The 26,506-nt window shown below is 43.3% G+C and overlaps 2 protein-coding genes across 15 annotated transcripts in view; one reads left to right on the forward strand and one right to left on the reverse strand.

Annotated features, from left to right (window-relative positions):
* Window positions 1-958, forward strand: part of LOC105836921 (Down syndrome cell adhesion molecule-like protein Dscam2) — an 87,106-nt gene extending 86,148 nt beyond the window's left edge. For 5 of the 7 annotated variants that reach the window (XM_036291445.1, XM_036291447.1, XM_036291450.1 and 2 more), the window contains one exon: window positions 278-958. In XM_036291445.1, the coding sequence (XP_036147338.1) occupies window positions 278-707 (430 nt within the window). In that variant the 3' untranslated portion in view covers window positions 708-958. The remainder of the gene's footprint in view (window positions 1-277) is intronic. The other 2 variants (XM_036291446.1, XM_036291449.1) reach the window with 1 other exon arrangement.
* A 480-nt stretch (window positions 959-1,438) lies between these two features.
* Window positions 1,439-26,506, reverse strand: part of LOC105836922 (tyrosine-protein phosphatase 99A) — a 282,921-nt gene continuing 257,853 nt past the window's right edge. For 6 of the 8 annotated variants that reach the window (XM_012681300.3, XM_028190075.2, XM_036291454.1 and 3 more), the window contains 14 exons: window positions 17,299-17,511; window positions 16,367-16,650; window positions 15,461-15,717; window positions 12,216-12,499; window positions 11,322-11,542; window positions 10,019-10,144; window positions 9,701-9,876; window positions 9,260-9,551; window positions 8,993-9,164; window positions 8,787-8,911; window positions 8,435-8,712; window positions 8,214-8,349; window positions 7,536-8,122; window positions 1,439-7,447 (listed from right to left, as the gene is read on the reverse strand). In XM_012681300.3, coding sequence (XP_012536754.1) covers window positions 7,628-8,122; window positions 8,214-8,349; window positions 8,435-8,712; window positions 8,787-8,911; window positions 8,993-9,164; window positions 9,260-9,551; window positions 9,701-9,876; window positions 10,019-10,144; window positions 11,322-11,542; window positions 12,216-12,499; window positions 15,461-15,717; window positions 16,367-16,650; window positions 17,299-17,511 — 3,059 coding nt within the window. In that variant the 3' untranslated portion in view covers window positions 1,439-7,447; window positions 7,536-7,627. The remainder of the gene's footprint in view (window positions 7,448-7,535; window positions 8,123-8,213; window positions 8,350-8,434; window positions 8,713-8,786; window positions 8,912-8,992; window positions 9,165-9,259; window positions 9,552-9,700; window positions 9,877-10,018; window positions 10,145-11,321; window positions 11,543-12,215; window positions 12,500-15,460; window positions 15,718-16,366; window positions 16,651-17,298; window positions 17,512-26,506) is intronic. The other 2 variants (XM_012681301.3, XM_012681299.3) reach the window with 2 other exon arrangements.

The raw sequence follows: 26,506 nt of genomic DNA on the forward strand, positions 1-26,506 counted from the left end.
ATTAAATTTTTAGATACTTCAACAAAACAATTTTTTAATGTATTGTTAGTTTATTGCAAGTTCCTTTAGATAAAGAATAAACAAAACTAGTATTTTCTTCAAATTCATGGCAGCCACAGTAAAAAGTTTTCTTCTGCATGCTTACCATGTTAGCAACCTTGAGTCAACTGTATTATCCATTGCATTCATTAATTTGTATAAATAGTATGATACGATTTGTTCAAATAAGTTTTAGTTTCTCTGAACAGTTACTTTTTCATTTAAACATTCTCTTTAGGAGTCGCGGCGCGATCGACGTCGCGATCGACGGTCGCATTCCCGGCATACTGCGACCGGTGCTGAAGCTATCGGAGTCCGGAGTGCATTCGTGCTCGCGAGGAGCGTCGCCGAGTCGTCCGGTGCGTCCTGGCTCCTACGACAGGCTGGAGAAGGAGCCGTCGAGCACCAGGAAGTCCATCGAGTCGCTCTGCCTCCTGGAGGAGCCGGCAGGCATGTTCAGAATGATGAGGAGGAACGACGATTGGGGCAGCGAGCTGTCTACGTTGGAATTGAAGCCACCGAGCGGCTTCACCGACGTTCACGAAACCAGTGAGGCCGAGTGCGACATCGACATGAAGCTGAAATTGCACAGAAAACGACTGCCGAGCGGTCTCCACTCGAACAGCTCGCTCTCCAAATCGCCCAAGGATTTCACTATCACCGTCTAAATGTTTTAATCAAATATCGAAACCAAAATGGAATTTATAAAAAAAGCCAAAAAAGCGAAAGATTTAAATAAGCGAAGTATTGCCAAAGCATGAATGTTATTAAGTCAAGTAAGTTACGAATTCTCGCCGTTGAGATTCTCGCGATTGCCAACGTCGCTCTACGGATCTAGATCTCTGGATGTTTGTCTTTTGGAGTGGCTACTCTGTCAAAGACTTCGTTTACAAATAAAGACTTATTTTTGTAAAAAAAAGAGGAAGGAAATAATAGCATCCTCGACTGTTCCCACAATCCCGCATCATGTACTTGCATACAATTCGTTGTTACACAGTATATTTAAATAATACTTACCTATAAATCTTGCATTAACGAATATATTTAATTCCAGTCAAGCAGTAGATAACTGTTATTTGCTAACAATATTATTTTCAAAAAAATTGATTATAGCAACAAAAACCGCGTACACGTTCAAATAAAAAGTATGTTACTGTATATAGCTGCAGTCGATCGACTGTAGCGAATATTGAGTAAACGGAATATTTCTACCTTTACGCAAAATGCATACGCGGGAATAAAAGAAACATTTTTCCGCCTTAATCATAACAATGCCTCTCGCGTATTACATTCCATCATCTGCATAAAACAATTTCATATTGTTGTTTCACATTATTCAATTATTTATAGATTGGAAAAATTGTCACGTCCAACATTTTCTGTGCAAAAATGAAAACAATTTTTATGTAAATATTTCAGTATTTTTTTACGATAACTGTAGTTGACCAATTTCTGTGTAATTAATGAAACGCGATGTTCTATTAAATACATATTGACACAAGTAACTTACTTCAATATAAAATCTAAAAAAGAACCGAGTACATGGATAGTTATTAAAAGGCTCAAATGATGGGTAGCGGGATACTTAATAATGAGTATATCGCAACGAACTTAGCTATCGCGTTTGCGATATCTTAATTAATTGCAATTATCGGAAAATTGCGTCTCGTTCGTTTTAAGAAATGGCTGCTGGAATCCTAGGTCGGCGTTTACGAAGGCCTATGATTACTTGCTGGTGAGTGAAACTTGGCTGATCTGACCAGTTGCAAATTTCTCGCAAACTATTTATTATACGTATATGTTCTTAAGCACGGACAATTCTTCTCGAATGAAGCGTACAGTTAAAAAAACGAGTAATACTATCGCACATAATGACTGATATCGCAATCATTATATCCATTTAAACCCCTCTAAAATTTTTCCGTATTTTGTTTCCTTTTTTTTCTCCTTTACGTTTTTCGTTGAGATACGTACTGTATGTCGAGTAACGGAGTTTGATGGAACTCTGCATTAGACCAGCGTTCACGTTCTTCGCGGCTCATTGACGCATGTCGTTGCCGCTCAATGATTTTGTAATCGACGATGAGCTCGCGCGTCGCGACGAGGATGACTCGCGTGACGTCGTAGGAACAGAGAAACAGAGCCTTTTGATTTTTATATTTCGTGTCTCGCGACTTTAGCACGTCACGCGGCTCCTCTCCTGGCGCGAATTCTGAATCTCTTTTATTCCAGAGCGACGGTCAGAGAATCGATCTGTTATAAATTCTATCGAAGGCAGTGCGGTCGCTATGCTCGGAATTTAACTCTTTCGCTACTGGGTATAATCGCCGGATCCTTGACAGTAACGCATCATCGGCCGCAGCCCATTTTGGAACTGATATTCTTTTCGCTTTACACTTTTTAGGAAATAATACAGTCTTCTCATTTATGTATAAACGAAAACACATCGCGAATTAATTATTCTAATTGATATCATTATTTTCGCGCGCTTTCAGAAGATCATAATACTTACAATTCTCCCTTCTCATTTATATAGACAGAAATGTATCGATTAACAATTGTAAATGACTTATCTCGCAGCTGCTTGACTGCTAAATCACTAACTTGACACTTCTGCTATTTCCAGTGTGGAAGAAAGATCTTCCATTATTGAATTTGAATTTCTAAAAGATTGAAAGACAAAGGATCTCTTCTTTTGCTTACCAGTGCCATAGCGAAAGAGTTAAGAAAAAGGGGTAAGAGAAAGGAAGGAATGTTCTCGTAGGTACTTGTTTGGCAGTCTTGACTGTCGTTTTTACGTATTGGCTTCGCCTTAATCTTTCTCGTGTCGTCAACTCGTCGGATATTAATTGGGTGTGGCGCGGATTCGTGATACCCGTTGTGTCTCTTAGCCCTTTCCTAAACTTCCTACCGCTACAATTTTCGTGTACATCAGCCGACCTCGGTGTTTCAATCGTATGGATTATTAATGCACGTCAAATATCATGAATTTATACGTATAAACAGCTTCCTTCTCTTTTTACAATTTCACCGTAGGCCATAGGGCGTACGTTTCGGTTCAGAGGAGGCGAGAGAGAGTCTATCTCCCTCCCTTCTCCTCGTCTTCGTGTGCTCTTTGCGCGACGATTCGTTACAAATGATAATTATAAAGTTTATAAATCGTGGCAACTTATGTACGAAACAATCGAACGTGCTTGAGTGTGATTTTTCACGGTTGTCTATTGAAGTTTCGATAGGCATTCGACATATACACATCCTCTTAAAACACATCCATTTATATATATATATATATATCTTTCTCTTTCTCGCTGGATATACGTATTTTATATAAGTAACAGACTCTGAACGACTGCGCGCCAACGAGATCCGCGCAATCCTGCCTATCCCGATTTGCTCTCCCGTGTTTTTCACTTAATAAAATACACATATGCACATACGTACGTATATATATCACATAAAACCAACTCGGAACGTTCGCCCTTCCCCTCCACGTGTGGTCCGCGCGAATACTACAATTACAATCGCAGTCTTTATTATACCGAAGGTGTAAAAAGAAATCCGGCAAACGCGCTGGAGCACGACCATCCCTCTCCCCCACGTCCGCCTTGTCGTGCGATATTCGAAATTATCCGCGATTAACATTGGCGAACCGTTCTCTTTTTTTCTGTCTTTCGGTTCTTTCACTCACAAAGGAGCTCTTTTCAAAACGGAATTAACAAGAAGAAAAATGATTGCCCTCTTTCCCATTGGCAGATAACCGTTTTATAGCCGTTTCGCCGACGATAAACGACAGGGAAAACGCAGTCCAATCGTCATCTCTCCCGTCTTGATCATAGGCGTAGCGAATGATGAAAAAAGGAAGGGAAGAGATAGAAATATGAAATCAAGAGTTAGGGGAGGCTTGATGCGAACTGACGATGTGTGTATGGTGAAAACGAACGAGACAATGTATGTGTGTGCGTCATCTTACAAATATTATGTTGACTAGAGTCTACATTATCTATAATACACACCACCTATTTTATCATCGAATTATACGCGGGCCGCCGCGCACCACCCCCCTCCCTTCCCCCTTATCTCACGACCACTCATACCTCATTAGACGTCTATTTTGCGTTTATCCATGTAGGTACGTACACATATAATCGTGTAATATCGTAAAATACAATGTAGATCGCACGTGCGCGACGAGGCATCGCTCTCTGTACAAGTCGCTCGCGGAGATGCACGAGCACAGTCGCGTCTCTCTCTCTCTTCCTATGGCATTGTCTTCCTCGTCTCGTTGAATCCGATTCAAAGACACGGGGCGATTCCTCGTCCGCCACGCCCGCACAATTCATCTCGCTCTCCGATCGCCATTCATATCATAAATATTTATATTTATATATATTTTTTTTTCTTCTCGAATATTAGCGCGACGAGTTCGTGTTCTTCGTGTGAGCTGTCCGTCATTCAGGTGTGCATCTACCGTCATCTTCGGCGTAGCTTCTCGCGTGTACGTGTACGTGTGGATGTGTACATGTGTGGTGAGTATGTTACAATAATATCGCTCCTCGCTTCGGACTTAAATTATTACGGCATTAACTAAAAGACACGTTTCTTTACATGCAATAGTAATCTCTAGTTAGACGATAAAGTCGATAGGTGTTTCGTTCGTACGAATTAATTAATCGAGACTTGATCGTGGCTGCAGTCGGATGTACATACTATATACATACATCGGTCACATCGTGCTCGTCCGGCGGATAAACCCTCCCTCGTCCATCTCCTAACGTGAAAGACATCCGGTTTGCCCGGAAGCGCGCTCACGTTGTTCGCGTTATTTGCAAGCCTTCGCGTATGACTCGGCCGCTACCTCGAGCGTACATGAAAGTGCGAAACACTCTAGCGCGAGAGGAAACAGCGACAGTCGCTTTATCGTCCCCCCTGCCGTAAAAACGAAGATCTCCGTTTTCACGCTCCCGTGAACGTCGCGAGACGGACGTGCGACTCGGGAATCGATTTTCCTTCCGATTCTCCACCCGAACGACAATCAGTCTTGTGCCCGGACGGGCGTTCCTAATTGTGACGTTTCCCAGACGCAGATCGCTCCACGTATCGGCGATAAAGCGACGAGTTTCTCCCTAACGAGCACGTGTACCACTTTCGCACGGCTAATTACAGCGAGCTGACCAAATAGAACGCACGGAAGTCGCACTGCTCCCCTCCACGCGTATTTTCCGGCTTTGTACAATACCCGGCTTTGCCTCTGCTCTCTCCCTTTCGTCCAGCGGTTCCACTTCGTCCTAAAGGTGACGGTTTACGTCGCCTTTCGCGTACGAGGTGAACCCGGCGAATATTATGTGCCGCGATTTGCGAGGAACTGTTCCTTCGTTTTTTTTTAAATTCATTTTGTTCTTCGTTTCTCCGCGAGAAAAATTCGTTCGAGTCGACTGATAACTGCTATCGATTACCACGGAGGAACGTTCGGTAGTATTGATCGATCGCTTTGTCGCGAATATTATTAGAATGGCGTTACTTATATGTAATTATAATAGTTTCGGCAAGTTAAAACGAACCGGTTTTGAATCTTCCGCACGTAACTGCTCATTGTTAACTTAAACGAGTAGTCGTTCGAAAAAGTAGAGGCTAATTTGTACTGTACAAGTTAGGCCAAGCGACGGAACGTGCACTTTGCAAAGTATTTAACTGCGTTTTCTGACACAGTGACGAATGATCGATAAAATGCATTTGTAAATCAGTACAGATTTGTGCGCGACGAAAGCGACCACTTTTCTCCCGATAACGATTTTCAACTTCTTCTCATCGTAAGGTTCATGTCTTCGTCGTAGATTCAGCGACAAAAACTTAAATATTAGGTACTTTGTATTATAGATATGCATTTCTTATAATTTGTCATACGTGCATCCCTTATTACGTCGACTAACTTTACGCAAATGACGTTAATAAGGAACGTATAATTAATTATTCGCTTAAATGTCGATTGATTTATAAACAGATTTCTCAACATAGTCAATACAATTAATCGATATAAAAAGTGCGGAAATTTAAAATGCCGCTGCGCTTTGTTTCACGATTCCCGGGTGCAAGATACGAACAATAATAGTAAATTAAAATATCGCGATTGTCATCATCGTAAAAGAGTTGTGTATATCACTTTACGTTTTTAATTAAAGAGAAAGCGTAAGTCACACAGCGCGAGTAGACGCGCGTCTTTCTGATGTTTTCTAACGAATAATTCTGCCTTTGTGTTCTTCATACGTGAACGTTATCTATAAAAAGAATCCCCGCTATTTCTCATAGAGGGAAATTGCACCTTAACGTTGCGCGTTAGACGTCATATCAAAAGCCGTCTATAGTTTTCTACGAAGTTGTGCGTTCGATTTCGTTTACGGATGTTCCGCGTAACGCGAAGCGAATTGTACACGTAAATTGTATGATATCGTTTGCTATACACGTAGTTTTGATTTGAGTACCGCGTATCGAAGAGCGATCTACGCGTAAAATCACACACGTCCAAACTTAATTTTAACGATTGACGATCGACGATCGTGGCGACTGATACCGCGGTGTATCGTCGCTAAATGGCAGTAGCGAGCACGATAAATGTCGCTCGTTCGGGGGCTTGGGGCCCGCAAATCGAGAAGTGGATGAAAAACGAGAGAGGGCAGACGCTCGTAAATGAATTCCGTTATCGCGCGCGACAATCGTGATTCGTATGTGCGAAGCGTATTTGCCCGATGTCACCCTCACGCATATGTATACAATAAACTAAAAAACACGTAGAATAATTGGATACACGTGTATACGTATATATTATATATGTACACACACCCATCCGCGCGATATCGTCCTAACGATTTTAGGCTATCGTAATTTATTCTTTGGCAACTCGGAGCTGTCGGATTTTCGACGTGCGCATATACACACGCATGCACGCGCGCGCACGCACATAACGCACACACACGTACAACACATAAGTTTCTTACACATATTTTCTATACATATGTATATATAGTTTTATGTAAAGTGTATGTGTGTGCATCTGTATGTATTATGCATAAGTGCGCGCGGTCGCGCGCGCGCACGTGTGTGTCGTGTATAATAATTATGCAATGTATAATATATACACAAAATAAGAATGATCAACGTAAACTTACACGATGGACAAGATAAGCATCGCCCATCCGGCGTGCATCGGCGGCAATTTTGTCTCTTTTGTTTGGCACTGCTCGGTCGCGCGCCGGAAACCGGGTTTCCTCTTACCGAAATTCTTCTCTATCACGTTTTTTTCGGCTTTTGTTTTAACATTTACGTTAGCTCTATGTACACTAAGAAATCCGCTCGAAGATTCTACAGTTCTTCCTTGAATGCGAATTATCACCTCCTCTGCGTCGCGAGGATCAGTCTGCATGGAAGAGAAACACAGATTTTGCTCTTACAATATCATTGTATCTCTACTGTATCTTATCGAAGAGGGACGACCGCGCACTTACCAGGTTGCGATTAAACTTGTAGCGTCGGGGAGTCTCGATTACAGCGGGGCCGACTTTCGCGAGGGTGCGCTGCAACCGAAGATAGGCCGGCATCATTGTGGCATCATCTTGCAGGTAGGCTCCATACTGTCGGAGGGTACGCGCATGCTGCCATTTGTGATATAACCGTTAGCATCGACCATTACGGAGACGCCGGATGGTGGATGATTATGATAACTAATGTTTCTCTGTGACACCACCATGCTTTTCTCCGACGGTACTACGTGATCGTTGCTGCCGCCGTGGGAGGAGAGGCAGGGTTCACTCCCACGGCTGCTAGACGACTCGATCGGATGATCCACGCGTATGGGAATGGTATAGTCGGACAAGTATTCGGAACTGACTTCTACGGTCGCGTATTCGCGAATGATGGATGATTTGGATGGATAATCTATCGGCATGTGTTGAATCGACGAGGCCGACCTGATCTCGTTTGGGTCGTTTAACGTTGCGATGTGTCCGTTCGCCATGGCGTAGAGGTCTGGCTCTGCACGGCCTTTCGTCGATAGCATGGACTCCAGACACTGGTACAGCAATATATAGTCCTCCTGCGAACAATAAATAATTTGCGAAAATGAATTTCTCCTTTTTTCAATCGCGAATGCGGCTGAAATTACGTAAAGAGAAATTTCAACTCACCTTTGAACGGAAAACGCCAGGTCGCTTCATGTAAAGCAGCTTCGCGAACATGTAGATGTCGGCGCTTTGCTCAAAATCTAATTGCTTGTTTAATGTAGTCAGCAGAATGAAGAGTGCAGCCTCGACTCCACCATACCTAAAATGAGTAACGATATGAGACGAATTTATTTAAATAATTATTACATTAGTGCGAGTCGGCAAAAATAAAATTTCTCGCACACCTGTCCATCACAACAATAGGACCGTTTTGATAATCTCGATGAAAGTCTTGGATGATGCTGACGAAAGTCTTCGGATTGTTGTTGTGCGGCCACAAACCGCTCTGATTCGACGGCGCTTGAACAATCCTAGCGCTGAGCTCGTAATCATCCTGCAACGATCGAACCGCGACCTCCAACAAGATCGTCCCGTTCACGGTCTCCTTTGTTCCGCAGAGTCGTACTCGGAATGTTTCAGACTCGAGATCCTTCCCTTCGATAGGCCAAAACTCCGGATATTCCTGATGGACGGCATTTTTTATTCACAACATCTCATTTCTCTTATTTTTACATGATTATCTAATTTGAAACGTACCTCGTCGCACTGAGTTAACATGACGATAGTCTGCGCATTGTGGTCCCACATCATTTGCCAAAACTCCATTATGGTGTTCTCCATCGGGTGCTGCGTTATGATAAACTCCCGGTTGCGTTGAAAGCCTAGAAACCGCGTTTGCGTCATCGTCTTTTGTAGCGAGGAATTTAGATCGCAGTTTAATTGATACGACCCGATTGACTTACCTGAGACCCATGTCGCGTTTATGTAGTCGCTTCCGTCGACACCGGGTTTCGGCGTCAGGTGAACGCGCGCGTTCTCAATAGGGATAATGTCCATGTTACGATTCTTGTGGACGTTGCACGCTTTGGTAGCAGATACGAGATTGAAGTCCTTAGGTTTCCACGACGTCACCAACTAGAGAGAAGTGACAAATAATTAGATTAAAATTAATGATCGGAGATAATTTAACAAAGTTCGAACATTAGCAAATCCAAGGATAAATCAGTTACCTTATATTGTGCTTCGATGTTGTTCCACGCGTCAGTCTTGTTATTCGATGGACACAGCATGTCTTGAATATGCTTTAATAAGTTATTGGCGTCAATATTGGTCTCGCCGCTCTCGATCGCCTCCTGCAGGGCATCGTGAATAAAGATGTACTGCTCCTCCGTCTGAACTAAAAAGTTTCTCTGGGTGCGAATGTGCTTGAGGAAACCGAACACGTTGATCTCACTCTTGGCCTTAGCTTGCTTCAGCATGGCGTCGATCACAATGTACGTTCCGGTACGTCCAACGCCAGCACTAAAACAAAGAAATAATTTCGTATATCGAAATAGAGAGACAGCGATTATTAAAGAATCACTAGAAATATTTAAAGATGTCCAAAGCATACAATGTAAAATCAAAAGTCTGTTACTTGAAAACTATTTATTAAAATATTTAATTTTTACCTGCAATGGACTACAATGGGTCCAGCCTCGGGCGGATTAGCGTTGGACGATTTGCGAATAAAACTTAGAACGGGTAATGGATGATCGGGCACGCCGTGATCAGGCCAGCTGGTGTAATGATACTGCCATATAGTGCGCTCGCCCATATTGGTCCCATTTTTCTTCTTCTTGATCTGCTTAAAAATCAGAAAGAATTTCTTGTTGGAAGAATTACTCAATCATTGGCTTTTCATTTTGCTACGTTACTTTTGTTATATTCCTCCTCGTCTCTCTGAAAAATGTTTCAAACGCGCGTACGTTTTATTTCTAAATATATACCTTTAAATGTCGAATTTGAAGAGTACGGATGGTGTACGTGGCCATAATGTCCTCTCTTACTAAAGTTACTTGAATGTAACCATACGTTTCGGTCCCCTCCTTAGGCCAATACATATCACATTTCCTCTACAAGTAATAATAATTAATAATGATAAATCCGATAATCATCATTTCTTTATCGTCCATACGGCACAAAACTTTGCAGGTACATTGCAGCAACATTGCAAGATTGCAATGCAATGTTTCAGAAATTATTGAAGTACAGATAGATATACTTCATATGATTTTAATAATGTAGCGATTTTAAACATTTTATGAAAATAAGTGCTAAGATTTATGTACAAATATTTGTGTACAACTGCATATTTTCTGATTCATCAAGCTTATAAAGTAGCTTTATGCAAGAGTCTAGTATTACATTTAAGTATGAGTCTACTGTGATCAATTACGTGGAGCTATTTTTGAAAATGATTAATAGTAACAATTTTCACAATTAAAGAGAAATTTTCACAATTAAAGACACGAGCTAAAATTTAATTTTATAGTTTTATATTCACAGCAAAATTTTAATATTAAATGTGTTCAATTTTAATGTTAAATTTTTATTATTAAATTTTTAACAGCATTATTTAAATCACGAACAATCTGTAGGGACATGTATACAAATGCTAAAAATTAAGTAATTATGTAAATATAAATGTACAATTGCGCTATTAATAATATAATAACACTCTACACATACCAACATAGTACTATATATATATATATAGTACTACATGTTTTACTGTTACTGCAATGTTGCAATATTGCAACAAAATATTTTTATAATTTTTTATCTTTCTGTGCTGTACAGGCGTTTATACACAGAGAGAAAAATTTCTTTAGATTTAATAAACAGTTCGACTATTCCAAAACATATATTTCTTTGTTTTAATAAATAGTACACACATTTCTTTAGATTTAATAAAATTTATTAGAAACAAATAAATATATGCTTTGGAATAGTCAAACAAAACGGTTTACTAAAAAAGAAATCTCTCTCTCAGTGTAGGAAATCAAACATTCATGCGTGTGGCTAATTTATTTTCGTTTGTGTTTCACCATTTTATTGTGTCACTTTTGATTAATGTTGTAAAAAAATATCAATATTAGCCTCACAACTATATTTACTGTTTTATTATGTAATTTTTGATTAATGTTATAAAAAATTTACTATCAGCTTCGTCAATTCCATTCACCGTATTATTACGTAACTTCTGGTTAACGTTGTAAAAAAATATCGATATGAATTTCTCATACTTACACGACCTCGCTCGACCAGATTGGTAATCATTACGACTATTGATACGCGCTGCTCCCAGACCATCCGCCAGAAACCGTCGAACGTAGGCGGGAGCGGACCCTGGGTACCAATATAAGCTCGTGCCCTTTGCCAACCATCGATGTAATTTGCGTTAACATAATCCTGGCCCTTTTTAGGCGGCCCACCGCCGCAGGAGAGCAATTGCACACGAGTGTGATCATCTATAATGATAATAACGTAAAGAGCAAAATTAAACCACTTTGCATTCCCATAAAGTTAAAGTAACTTCGCGTTCTCATTTCAATCGTAATATCTCCATAATTACAAATTGTTGCCGGTCTGAAAATACAAGTTAATCGGTTATCCACTTATCAATCTGATTGACTGTAAAATTAGCGTGCTTGTCAAGTCGAGATACATCTTATATCGTCTCATTTTAACTACAAAATTATATTAATTTTGTCATTTCGCGGATAATGAATAGGCGTTTCCGAACGCGTGAATTTCGCAAGCGTACCCGGCAGTATTTTCGAATCGTTGTGAAAATTTGCTTCTTCCCGTACGAAATTTGTCGCTGCTCGTCTACGCGGAAAGTCTCGAAAGCTTTAATTTCTCGTCATCGAAACTAATAACGATACGTCACAATCTCAGCCAGATGGTATCGACGCGGGGGTCAGCGACTGAGGGGTCAGTCCAAACTAAAATAAATCGAACGCAGCGATTACATATTCATCGGTTCAGCGACAAGTGGAAGTCCATTCTTCAAAAGCGGAACGTTCTCGCAGTGAGAAAGAGAGAGCCAGTGACGTTACCGGTTCTATATTAAGATGTTTCCTTTCGTTTGTAAATATTACGACAGCTCGCACGAGCGGCGATACGTCAATAGCTACTTACACGCGAGTATATTCAAGTATCTGTTCTTGGCCTTATTCTCAGCGAACTGGGAATTCTCCACGGTGTAGTCGCCAGCCTCGGACTGTATCAGCTCGTATTCTTTGCTGAAGCCGATGTCACCGTCGGCGTGAAGGCTCGCGACATGCTGAACGAATTGCTGAACGGCCACGGCGGTCCTCTCGCCGTCCTGCTCGCTGTTCTCCCATTCTTGAAGAGTGGGAACATTGCGCGGCGGGTAATCCAGGTAGTAGTAGGCAGTGTGGAAGCATTTCCTAAAGATCGGTCTGGATAAGAAAAGAAAATACCTAGATATATTTCACGTTTCTCCCCCCAAAAAGCCTCCTTAGAGAAAATGAGAATTTGGAAAAATCTCTCTCTCTCTCTCTCGCCTTTCGTGTACATTATTTCTTTAAAAACAATTTTCAGGTGTTATCGTCTGAAATGATAAGCGTTCCTCGCGCGCCGCAGAATTACACAAGTATTCCGTGCCGTAGAGTTTGCAATATCGACGAGCAGCACGTGTGTGGGTTGGGCAGATAGCAACGATCAAATATTGATACACCAAAATCAATGCCGATAACACCTTCGTACTCGTACACGACCGGGAATTCCACACGGCCACCGAAACTTACAAGTTACGGAAGAATTTCTTCATTTCGGCGGCATAGTCTTGACGACAGTGTCCATCATACGAGGCGAGGCCGCCCGCAAATCAACGAACGCGCTTGCGAAATAAATGACGATTAGCCCGGACCCCGTCCGTGACCCAGAAAATGAGCTTGTCATCAGCCACGGTCGATCCCCCGCAGCACATTGCTCGCACGTTGCTCCTGCCGTCGTTTTCTGAGCCGTCGTTATTACCCGAGAGGAAGAACGGAACACTCTCGGATCGCAAACACCGCACCACTGCGCGCACACACGCGTTCTCGTTCACGGCGCGCAACAGTCTAGCCAGGCTCGGTGCGTGGCGCGTAGCGTCACGCTGCGTTGCTCGGCTCCGCTTCGCTCCGCTCCACGCCGCGCCACGAGTGTGGCTCCGGTGACTGTAAGAGCATACTTAGGCCTTGTCACCGCTCGTTATCTCGAGCGATAACGCGAGAGAGAGAGACGTAAGAGCGAGCGAGTGAGCGAGCGAGCGACGGGATATATATTGAAATACGCATCGTATCTCTTCGCGCACGTATAGAGCGTCCTATATAAATCACGTTTTGATAAAAATTCATTGGAATCGAATCGATTTCGTACACGTTCGCGACGAGAGAGAGAGAGAGAGAGAAAGCGAGGAAGCGAGGGAGAGAGAGGGAAAGCGATGTAAAAATAATTCCAGATTCTCATAAGAATAATGTGAGCTGTATGTATGCTCAAAGAATTTATAGCGCCTCATGCGGTTTGACGATAAAAAATTTAGTAAGAATGAAAGGCTCATTTTGTTTTAATGTTTAATATATTCTTTATGATATGTAATTTATCTTGATGACAATCACGGCGCATACTTAAAAAATTTATTTGCAAGATATAAATTTTACTTAATAAATAATATCTTAGAAATAAATCTTTATTTAAATATGGCCAAATAAAGTTTTATTTCTAGCAATCAATTAATAAGAAACATGAAATATATCTCACCGAAATAAAGTATATTTCACAAAAATATATATTCTGTCGTCACGATAATTTTTTTTACATAACCAATAAATATTGAAAAATTTCACAAGAATGTCGAAAATACATTTGCTCGATAATATTTCAATTTTTTTCTCAGTGTGGCATCGGACGTCTGCTCTCTGTGTCAAAGACCCATGTTTTCAAATCCGGACAAATATTTTATTCAATCGTCACCGCACGGAAAGCAAACTACCGAGAATATCTTTGCAATAAGAATTTTCCTTTGAAAGCTAAGAAAATATAGTTGCTACTTTATTAATCTAATACTGGTCAGCGTAGTAACACGGATAAAATTTCTCACGAAATTTCCATTAAACAATTCAACAGTGGAAATAATAAAAAATTAATTAGTTAACTATGCAATTTATCCCCCTATTTACTCTTGCGATATTATAATGAAAGTTTGATAATAATAATCAAGTTTAAATGTAGTTATTAAGCTTTGGTGAAATAATTTCAATTAAACGTTTGATTATATTAACCGAATATTCAGCAATCTAACTAAATATTCAGCAATATTTAGTAACCGTTTAATAATTGATTGCTACTATTATTATTATTTAGTATTAATATAATTACTTAAATTTTATTTCAATTAAATTTTATTCACATAAATATTTGATTTAATTTATTTATATATTTAAATACTATTATAAATATTTGATTATTTTAATCAAACATAATTAAAATTATTTTACTGCATTATTATTATTATCAAACTTCTTTTCAGTATAATTTATATGAAGTAAAATACAGCATAGGGAATTTGACAAATTAAGTATCATGGAAACTTTTCCCGGGAACGAGATAATTCGAGGATTATAAAACGAGAGAGGATTGCTAAGATGATATGGACCGCAGCGGGAAATCAAGTGGGAAAGTCTGAATGGGAAAAATAGTTGCGGGTGCGTGCGAAGGTGCGCGTGATTGCATCGCTCGCTTCGGAAACTTTCTAATTGCCCGCACTCCGTGCTTCAAATGCGATTCGCGAACCAGGCACGCTCGAACCTACCGATATTGTCCGGTCGACAATTTTCCCAGCTAACAAAAATAATAGATCATTTGCAGCGTTAGATCGGTCGAGCCGGAGCGGAAGTGAAACGTCGGCGATGCGAAATAATACTTCGCAAGATCGGCCGTAACTGTAAAGCGTAACTCGCTGCAGCGAGAGAAAGTAGATCTCTCGTTGTCACTTGGCCGTTTTGTGGCTTTTATTTGAACTCTTTGATTGTACTTCTACCGCGATAAAGACGCTATTAATTTATTAATTGTAAGCGTCGGTTATCTCGACGTAGGCAATTACGTAAGGAAAAGAGGAGGGCTTTGTTTAACGTGTATCGTAGATTGCCCGGATAAAAGATACAGATCGGAGATTTAAATTAAGCGCTACGAAGACGGGCGGGCAATTGTTATGTAATAAAGAAGAGCTTGCTCAAAGAAGAGTTTTATATTTTTTTTCCCCCCTTCGCGGTTGCACTCATCGACGCGCGCGACCCGGAAATATATCGCCCGGCGCGTTGCAGCTAAAGGTTTCCTCAGAGTACGCGCGATAACGCGCGGTGCGTTAAACCGTGACTTACTTCCACAGCACGAAGGACGTAATCGCCAGCATCACGGCGAAGCAGGCGCACACCATACCGGCGATCACGCCCGCGCTGAGATCCTTGCTACTGCGGCGCATCAAGGGCGGTATCTTGTCGCAATCGCGGGTGACCAACACCTTCGTCGGTATAGAGCTGTCGCCTTGAATGATCAGGCGGCTGTCTATTGTGCTCCTGGTGGCCCCCCGTACCATAATCTCGTAAACGGTGTTCACCGTCAGGTTGGGTATAATCGCCTGCGAGCATAAATTCGCAAACGTTTCTTACGGTCCCATAATTGGTTGTTAGCTAAACAAAGAACGGCTGACGAAGTACAAGATGAAAGAGACAGAGAAATGAAGCTGCTTATGTCAATATTATTATCAACGATGCTGAGGAAAAATTGAAATAGATTTAATAGAAAGATTTATTTAAAGGACGTATAACTGTGAAATAGCAAATAGTAATAGTAAATATAAAAAGAGCGAATAGTATTTAACATTTATATGTACGTTTACTTCAAATAAGATATTTATTTTATATTTCGACGTGTCATGAATAAATAAGTTTAAATAAATAATAGAAAATAGAGAAACTCATTTATCTATAACATATCAAAATGTAAACTAATCTATCTTATTTCAAGTAAATATACGTTTAAACGTTAAATACTTGTTTTTTATCAAAAGAAAACTTATTTCAAATAGTATTTTTATAAATCTTATAAAAATATTCAGACGTATTTAAACGTTGGAGAAAGAGAAAGCGACCTAATATTTCTATTACTATTTTCCCCAGCACACTGACAGTAAGACAGACAACTTGCAAATTATTAAATCAAATGAAAAATGTGTTGATCTCTGATCATTACGATTTATCGCTAAATAATGAAACTGTAAAATGTACCCCGCTCTCGAGATGATTTTTGTCGGCCGATAGCTCGATTTCCTCATAGGGTCCTCTCGTATTGTCCCTTCGATAATTGATGTAGTAGTAATCGATCGAGCCCCAAAAGTGCGCCGGTCTGGCCCAGTGTACGTAGACCGACTCGTGGGACTGGCAGGTTAAATTCAAAATCTGAGGTGCGCTCGGTCCTGTTATGTCGGTCCTGCGAATGATCTGATCGGATGGCTCACCCTCGTTCTTCCGCGTGTAAGCCTTCACCCAGATCTTGTATTCGGTGTACGGGTCTGCAAAACACGAGACGGCACGGGCGATTCATAAATGGTAATTGAAACAAATCAAGTCTCACGAATGAAAGAAGTTACTTCTTTACGGCAGATCGTAAAAAAAAATCTGATCGGAAGCTCAACAAGGATGACTTTTTCCCGACGCGTTAGGATCATCGTTCCCCTTTAATTACAACGAATTGTCCAACGATGCATCTGTTGGATCGGAGCAAGCGCGTGTGAGAAAAAAAAGTGCGTACGGCGATAAGAATTCTTAAAGCTTTTCCTTATCAATAAACTAAGTACACCGACCTATCTGCGGTCGTCTGCTGTAACGACTATTCGCTGTCGAGTGGAGATTACATGGTTAATCTCGCGTTATCTGGCGCGTTAAAAAAAAAAAAGGCACAAAGGACGGATAGCGCCGCGTCGGGTGATGCTAAACATCATATTCTCGCGTTAAAGTAAATAGGTAAACTCGAGCGCTTTATGTCGGATGTCCGCTATTAGCTCGCAATTTGGTATCGCAGCAAAGATTACCCGTTTAGAAAAAAGGTAAATAGAAAACGCGTGCACCCGATAAAAGGAACAAACGTCGCTCGCGTAATCTTATCCACGTCTCCGTGCCTTCCGATGCAATTATTGGGATAATAACGTTTGTATACTTACGCAGTTCTCGCAGGACGAAGTCGATGTCCGAGTAGTCGGCGTCCGCGGACAATTTGTCGGGTAGGTGCATCTTAACGTCCGTATAATTGGAATGCATGTAGTAGACACGGTAACCGGCGATGACACCGTTGGCGTTCTCGGGCTCCGACCACGAGAGTTCAATGGTTGTCCCGGTGATTCCCCGGGAGGTGAGATTCTCCGGCTTTGTCGGCGCTGGAAGAGACGGAAGGGAGAAAAACATGAGGTTTTCTTTTTGCGCTCGCGTCACAATGAACCGATTTGACCTTTCCCCCCCCCCCCCCGCTCTCGTCGTCATCGTGCGCAATGTCGCCGCGCTGAGACAAAGTGTTCAACAACCACAGAAATAGTAAACTCTCCACGCGCCGCGTGAGTAAGATCCTTATTTCGTTCCTCTCATTGTCACGTTCTTTCTTTGTACGCGCACACCGCGAGTACGCGATTTGCATAAGGCATAAAGAAATAGTGCCGGGCCGTGTGCGCGACACGACGCTCTTTTCTATGACACATTTTCCGTGTGTGCACCTTGGGTCAAGACGTAACGGAAGAGAGATACGAGACATCGGATCTTATCCTGCTCTTTACTACGCGTCGCATTGATAAGAAAAGAATATGACTCGATGTGTTGCCTTACTCTGTTCCAGGGATACTAGGGATATACGGCCAACGTATCGGGTCCGTTTCTGTACGGTTTACGGTTAGCTGTTCTCTCTCTCTCTTTCTCTCTCTCGAGCAAGCAGCGGCGGATATCAATAGCCAACTGTATTTCCATTTTTTCCAAAGCTCTATTTTCTAGAATAAATAATACGGATGAATAAACGGCCGTTCGAGCGTTCGTAAGAGAATCCAAATTTATTGAATATTCATACAACTCTACCGCGGCATTACCATACCGCGCGGTGTTGCAGTACAAAACATGCAAATTGATTTGCATTCTATCCTCGGCTGCGTAAAACCATTGACAGTGGGGACTTGCTTAGACGGCGCTCATTCCGACGCGCTTTAAATAGAACTAAATGAGTGACGCGTAGTAAAGGAGCGCCTAGCAAATCTGCGCCGATTAAAATAAAGCCGTGGAAACGTGTACTCGATAAACCAAAACTAGCTTGGTAATAAAAACTTGTGTATAACAGATTTTTAATGATTACTCGTAATTATCGTCGACGGAGGAAAAACGTTCCCTCGCCGACTCCCGTCGAGAATTTATTCGGCGGTCGTTAGTTCGTCGCTGTCGTCTCGACTGCGTTATTCCGTTTAGAGCTTATCGAATTCGCATTAGATTAACGACGTGTAATAAAACGCGAGGCTGCCGCGGAGAGCGGGAGAACCACCTTTTACAAGCTTTACGAGCTGCGGCGGCGGATGATGCCATATCGAGTCTGTGCACGACGCACAGGGAGAGACGGGGCGAGAGAGAGAGAGAGAGAGAAGGAGAAAGAGGAAGAGAGAGATCGCGTTCTCGTATTACTATCGAGCTGAAAAACGAATATGATCGCGGGCCGCACGGCGCGCGGCGCGGCGCGGCGCAAGCAAGGTCGCGATCGTTGCACGCGGCGTGGAAAACCGATCTACGCCGAGAGTCTACTTAGAATCTGCTGACGCTCATGTTCGTCGAAGCCACGTTCCGTGGCGAATCGTTTCTCGGCGAGTGATCTCATCCCGCGTGCGGCCGGCACAAGGCGATTACGCGACAAAGCGTCGTAAAGCGCGTGCCAGCGAAACCGACGCACGCGACGCCGCGCCGACCGCTGGCCACCTCGTGGTGAGCGATGATCAGCGGGAAAAGAAAAAAAAAACCCGCGCCCGGCCACGCATCGCGAAGATTATCGCGAAACCCCGAGGTTAAACCGCGTAGGCGAAAGTGCCTTTATTAGGATAGGTTCCCACTGAGTAACGGTACACGAGTGAAAGGAACAGCCGATAAGAAACCCGAGGTACCTGCTTCGAGCGTGTCCGGATACTCGCGCCTGCATGCGCCTCGATTTTGCGGTGCATGTTGCGCCGCCGCAAGTTGCATCCGAGCTGCAACTACTACTACTACTACTACGAGTCCCTTGACTCTCTCTTGATCGACGAATTAATACGCTTCGACCTCTCAAGAAGGAAGGTTATCTCTTTTCCGCTAATATTCTGCGAATTTCCGTTCTTTGAAATACTTGCAATATTTATGTATAATTTATTTTTAGAGCACATAAATGGTTTCTAGTACTCTGTAAGAGTTATTGAAGGAATTCTTTCGTACTTGTAAAGGCAATGAGAGATAATTCGGAGGTGTCGTGACCCAACGTGCGTAGAGAAAATGCCAAAAAAAAACAAAAAAAAAAACGACGTGTATACGGAGTGTCGATGACGGAGATAATATATTTTTTCCCCAACTTCGCATTCGTTTGTTGTGCTAATAATTCAGTTACTTCACAAATGTTAACGCAAAGATGGAGCTCGCATTGGCGAGGCCCTGACATGCATTCGCGCCTTCTAGATTAGGCTACCGGCCTTGGTCCTGCCATAAAAATAGAATGTCCGGATCACGCGCGGGAGCCGTAATACGCGGTTTTGCCGGCGCGCTCTTGAAGACAATTCCGAGGACGGGCGTATTTCCATAATTTTATACTCCGACGACACTTGAGGTCACTAAGTAATCGTTGCCGTGGCGATGCACGTGCTGCACCGCGCGGGGGCGCAAAATTAAGGGGGGGGGGGGAAAAAGGCAGTTGTGCCGCGTGCACTCCTTTACGCGGATCCCCGAAAACACGGGTCGATCTCGTCAATATTTTATTACGCGCGGGAAAACAATACGCGGCAGCCGGTCCGCAATTACGGTCGGGCGAATCCCCGAGTGTGCAGTAAAAAAGTTTATTTTTTTTTTTTTACATATATTGCAAAATAACGTTTTTTCCCCTCGCGACGCACAAAGTCAGCGGCAATTGCAGCGGGTTACAAAATATACCACCGGCGAGTCGATTCGCGCTGGCTTGTGTCATAATGCAACACCGCGGGCACGTGTATGCATTCGCGCGTCGGTGTATGCATGCATTTAAAACGATTTGCGCAATCGGCTGGGCGGTCGTGCATCGTAGGAGCCGGCGCGATTCGAGGGGAAGACGAAGGCGGATTCGCGGCTCACGACGCGCGCGCTTGTGTGTGCGTCTTAACGCGTGCTCAAAGCGAGATGCAAGCACGCACTGCTCCGCGAAATCGAGACGGAACGGGAAATGAGTTAAGCGTCGATTACACGAGTGGACAGTCTTATACGCTCGCTAGGGTGATTACGAGCTGGCCGGCTGGTAACGTAATACTCGAACGGCATTTCCTAGTGAAACTCGCGCGCGTTTGTTTTCGCCGATTAATTGCGCGCTAAACGCGCGCGAGATTTTCACCGCCGCCGCCGCCCTCATTTACATGCGCATACATTTTCGGCCACCTCGTTTCACTCGCGCGCGCGAATACAAATGATCGATTTCGAGCTGATTCTCCGCGCGGGTTATCGTTAATAATGCCATTGTTCAATTTATCTTGGCGCTCCGATCGCTCGATTATCAGGCCTGACCGTTTCGGTAATTGGAAACGCATAAATATAAATAACTTGAATTCCCAAACGTAACATCGGATCGGATTTACACCGCCTAATTTCGTACGTTGTAATTTCACGTCGCATTCAAGTAGATTTGAGTTCGCAGTAAAGTGTCGCAACGAGATCTTATCCGATAAATTCCATTCGATTTTACGACGAAGATGCTTTGCAAAATATTAAACTTCGAGGATATCTATTTCCTTCACTTTTATTTATCGTGTTCTATTTATACCGTTATCAATTTCATTCGATATCTCGCCTTATCTGAGCCGGGACTAGACATTTCGGCGTCCGAAAGAAAGGAAAAAATGCGCCTCTTAGCGACAAAACAGATTTCTCTAACGGCATGTAAAACGTAATAAGAAATAAAATCAATTACTGATATTTGAGATATTAATATTAATTTAATAGGAGCCGGTTGTTCCAACTTCTTGGTAAACTTATCTATCGGGTAAATATGTGTCTGTCTTTATTTATTTAAAAAAAATTGAAGGTAGACACATGCATACCTGATAGATAAGTTTACCAAGAAGTTGGAACAACCGGCCCTAGGAATGTATAATTATATGTATAGAGATATACGTTACGACATACAGATAAAGATTTGTCATTCTATTTTCATTTTACGTCTAATGAACGTGGATATAAAGATAGACGAAAAACACTTCATAATTTCGTTCTCGATACGTGTATATAATATTTTACATTTACGCAAATATTAATTTTTGTAAAAATTTATAGAAATGCATTTTTTTCGTTTAAAGTAATGTCTTTATAATTGCAAAATCATCAATTATTTCATCAAAATTTATATCCTTACATATTCATCAATTTCTACACTGAGAAAAAAGTTATTTGTTAATTTGATTAAATTTTTCAACTTGATTAAATTCCTTTAATTCAAGTATTAATATATTTCAATGAAATGTACAAATAACTGAAGAAATTTAATCAAGTTGAAAAATTTAGTCAAGTTAATATTTTTTTCTCAGTGTATATTTAATCATTTTTCTTGAATTAATGATCTTAAATATTATAATTTCTTAGCGAATTAATTAAAATATATGAAAATTTATATTGCCATATTTGCATTTTTGACACGAAACAAATATCTCGCTCGCCACACCCTTTATAGTCCCAGCTCCGCAGCACTTCTCTCTTTCTCAATACTCGTTGCATTTAATTATCATAATATACATGTATTCTTCATTAGCTTTTTTTTATCGTGTTATTCTAAACATCTCTCGCACTTTCTCCGAGCAGGAGGCACAATTTCGCGCCGGCCTCTCCGCTACCAGGTGACCCCGGCGAATTACCTCCGATATCGCTGTCATTCTCCAGGGAAAATGGCACGATGTAGGTCGTCCGTTCGAAGATTTGCTCGTCGGTCGTCTGCGTGATCGGATCCGCCGTGGCGACGAGGAGCCTCAGGAACAGGGCCAGCGAGGCCGCCAGTTGAGCGACACTGGCCACGCTGGTCCACGACATCTCTTCTTCTTTCTTCCTTTCTTCGCCACGCTGCAGCTGCAGCTGTAAAACGCCGCGTGCTCCGCGCGCGTACGCCTCTCTCTCTCTCCCTCTGTTCTTTCTTCCTTTCCTTTCTCTTGCTTCAAGTCTTCTTTCGTTCTTTTTCTCTTGCTATTTCACGAATTCGCCCATCCTCGCCGAGGAACACGGGGGCGTTCCTCTCGCGACGCGTCTACGCTCCTGATTATCACACCGTCTTCGTCACAGCGGTCCAACGGTGGAGCGCACAACGACGCATTGTACATCACTAGCCGTTGTTCGTCGTCACTGTCACATATCGCAGGGAGCGGAAAGGTTCCTTGGGTTATCGGGCGGCGAGTCGACCTTTCGGCGAGAAACGTCGCGACGGTTGCACAGCACTAGTTTCGAGAACGGCTACTTCCTGTTTGGAGCAAACCACGACGTGAGCCCACAAGGTCCGCGCGAGTCGCGCGGAGAGATCGGCTCGGCGCGGCTCGCGCGCGCGGAAAGGGAGGCACACGTCGACGAGAAATTCGCGCGGCGGGGATGGCGGAATAAGCGGATGCGGAAATCGCGCTATCTATGAAACACGAGAGAGAAAGAGGGAGGAAAAAAATTTTGCGAGGTCGCAGCGCCGAGACTCTATCTATCGGAAGGCCCAGCCTCGGAAAGTTCGAATCGAAAGTTGACATCGATAGCTGTGCATCAACTCGCGCCTCGTGCATCAAGGCACGTACACCGCGGGCTTTATCGTTATTTCAACTGCGCCCGAGTAGCGATAATACGTAACGTAATGCTCGGATAGGTGGACGAAGACTAGCCGAAATATCACCGCGGACGAGCATTCGTCATCGACGGCGCACACGATCGTGTGTGTCACGAGGGAGGAACGTAGGCAGGCAGCGGATTATTCGGACCCCTTGGAACGTTGTCGAGTGACTTCCCCTTGCGTTTTTAGTGGACGGAGACTGGGGGGAATACAGCGCCGCTGCTGTCCCTAAACAACGACGGTGTACGGCGATACCGGTCGTGCCGTTATCGAGCCCGATCTGTCGCGGGTAGTAGAAGTGAAAAATAGCGAAAACGCATCTGTAACCGCCCGTAAAGAGTTGGAATAGATTGGCGTTTGCCCTTCTTCACACCGCGTCTTGCGAACTACGTGACGTGAAATATCAGCGTTAATCATCTCGGGATCTTTAATAAGATCTTTACCTGAACAAGCGTTTAGAATTCAAGGACGAGCCCCTTGTGCATTCGCAAGTTTGTGTGGAGATTTATTCGCGATACACGCTATTTCCTAACCGCTCGGAGCCTCTTCGGAATCACGGGGATCTTTTCCAGGAAAACTGCTCTCCAAATAAAATCCCGGCACAATGTAGAAAGTTTGCGCACGTACGAACTTTTCCAGCACCCCGTATATCCCTTCAATTTCCGATCTGCGGGGAGGAGGACGAGGAACTTTCGAAGCGACGAGAGTGAATTTTCCTGATACAATGCGAACAATTAAACATCAGTCGCAGGAGAAACTGAGTTAGCTCGAACGCCGGGTTAAACGGATAAAGAAGCAAATTACAGGACGGCCAATAATAATGGCGCTTCCTCGTCAATAGAGAAAGAAAGAGAAGGAGAGAGGGAGGGAGGTACCCCTCGCACAAAGGGACTTGTGCTCCAGTTTCATATTCTATTTACTGCCTAATTGGCACCGCGGAATAGATAAATAATTGCGAGAGAGCCCCGCGGAATAATGCCGACGAATAACGTGACACGCGTTATTTCGCGACAACATAAACTTTTATTCAATGCAGAAGAATCGCATATACGACCGCGTACAACGATGGTCCGCAATTGGCTCATAAAGGAACAATGACGTTTCGTTAAGCTCCTTTTTATATGCGTTTTTTATTTGCAAAGCATAAAAGATGCGTGTTGCAACGTTGATTGCACGCTGGTAACGATAATTAAAACACGATGTGTGTATTTCTGCGTTTCGCGATTGAAGGTATTATTGGTAATTGAAATGGCCGTCCGTGATGATTGTCTGCGCGCCAAGCGTGTCGGGTGCTTATTTGTCGGTGAAAAACAGTTGAAAAGTTCGGTCCTCTCCGCGAGAAAAGGGCGATGCAAAGCGGATGAGACTAATCCACGATTCCCACGTCAATTCCACGCACGCGCTCGAGTTTTTACTCTTCGCAGCGAGAGACGGAACCCTGAATATAATCGTCCAAACGGGAGCAAAGAGAGGGAAAAAAAAAGCCGGGTAGACCGCGCCCCATTTCGTGACTCGTCTACATTCGGCCGGCGCGAAACGAAACGTTTCGCAATGACATACACCAAATGAAAATTACCCGGAAGAGGAGCGACGATGTAAGGAGATTGGCCCGTAAGGAATTTCCTACTGTCACGTTTCGAATCCTTCCCTTCGCCGAAAGATCCTTCGAAGCAAGGAAAACAACGAGTCTCCTTACGCGACTTTCGTACGAGACGAACAAAGAGAGAAGAATCGGAGAGGATGCACCGACGAATGCGCTACGGACCATTCGTTAGGAAACGATATCAGGTCGAAATTGGGACGGTCCGCGATTCGAAACGGCAGCGCGAAATGGATTGACCCCGATCGCGCGAGAGAGAAGTTCGCCGGAGCGTGCGTTGAACCGTCGTCGTCGTCGTCGCCGCCGTTTTTTTCCCCCGATGCGTTTTCACGACGCGGCGGATGTACCGAGTTTCACCGATCGAACTCGCAACGAGTCCTTCAACGTCGTCGTTATCGTCGTCGTCGTCGTCGTCGTCGTCGTCGTCGTCGTCGTCGCGCGTCGCCGCGCCGCGCTGCGACGGAATCGCTCGATTCGGCTATTTTTCCTCTCGCGTCAAATCGGACCGGAAGTTAGGGAGACGCTCATTTCGTTTTCTCTTTATTATTCAACGGCACTCGCGTCCTGATTTATTTTTGGAGAATCTCCGATACTTTTTGTTATTCATTCGACGTCCAATGAAATTGTCACAATTTTTTCTCGCGATAAATCGGAGATAAGTTAGATTTCTCGTGACAAACAAGTTAAATATGTTGACAGATGTGTCATTGAAAAGTTTATCGATATTCCTCATTAATCAAAGTGACTCACAATAGTGCCGCATCGTGTTCGCCTTTTTTTTCGTTCCATTCGAGTACACAAAGGAAAAGCGAGGGAAGTGTCATCGGATTCTCTATTAATGTCCGGCTATAACCGAAATGAGTTGCAGTAGAAATTTCTCGCGTCGAATATGAAAGGATCGAAAGCCAAGCGGCGAAAAAAAGCTACGACTTGGTCACCCCATTTTCACTTTAATGGCACCTGTCGTCTCATCGAAACCGATTAATGCTTCTCGATAATCAAAATCACTCGCGGAATCACGTGCTCGCGACGATGATTCGCGCTCGAGTCAACGCACCGAAAAGCAAAGTCGAAAGAAAAAAAAAACGAGAGAGCTAGAGAGAATGTAGCAAATGTTTTTTTTTTCACGCAGCAAACATAAGTTGTGCTTTCACGTTTCTCTATCGATTTAATCAACCTCTTCCTCCTCTCCCGTTTCTCTTGCGAACACTCGTCGAAGCGTTCACAGAGTCATTCACAGAGTACGAGAGCACGAAAGAACCTCAAGGATTTTTTTCGAAGGACAGCGGTCACTTCCTGCACCTGCCCGATGAAACGAAACGAATGAGATGAGGAGAGGGAAAAAAGGAGAGAGAGAGAGAGAGAGAGAGAGAAAGAGAGAGAGAGAGAGAGATAAAAAATCACCGACAGAAGCACGTAGAGAGGTAGACGCGCGGAATACAGAGAGGCTATATCACGGAATATTCGCCGCACTGGTTTCATTTTGGCACTGCTCGACATGCACGTCTCTCGCTCACGCTCGCGCGTCGCTTATCGACCCCACGGCGACCCCGTCGTATCTGCCCACTCTGCCGAAATCCGATTCGGTCGCCCCGCGAGCGTACGATCGAAGAGCCGCGAGTCCCGGCCCCGAACAAAGGATCACGCCCAGGGCGAGCGGACCCGCTCGCGATATATCCTCGCGATTTCACGGACTAGGCGTCAACCAGCGATCCGGAGGAGGCGTCGTCGGAATCGGACGGTCCGCCGCCATCTCGGCGAG

The sequence above is a fragment of the Monomorium pharaonis genome, chromosome 8 (assembly GCF_013373865.1).
Source record: "Monomorium pharaonis isolate MP-MQ-018 chromosome 8, ASM1337386v2, whole genome shotgun sequence".
NCBI lineage: Eukaryota > Metazoa > Arthropoda > Insecta > Hymenoptera > Formicidae > Monomorium > Monomorium pharaonis.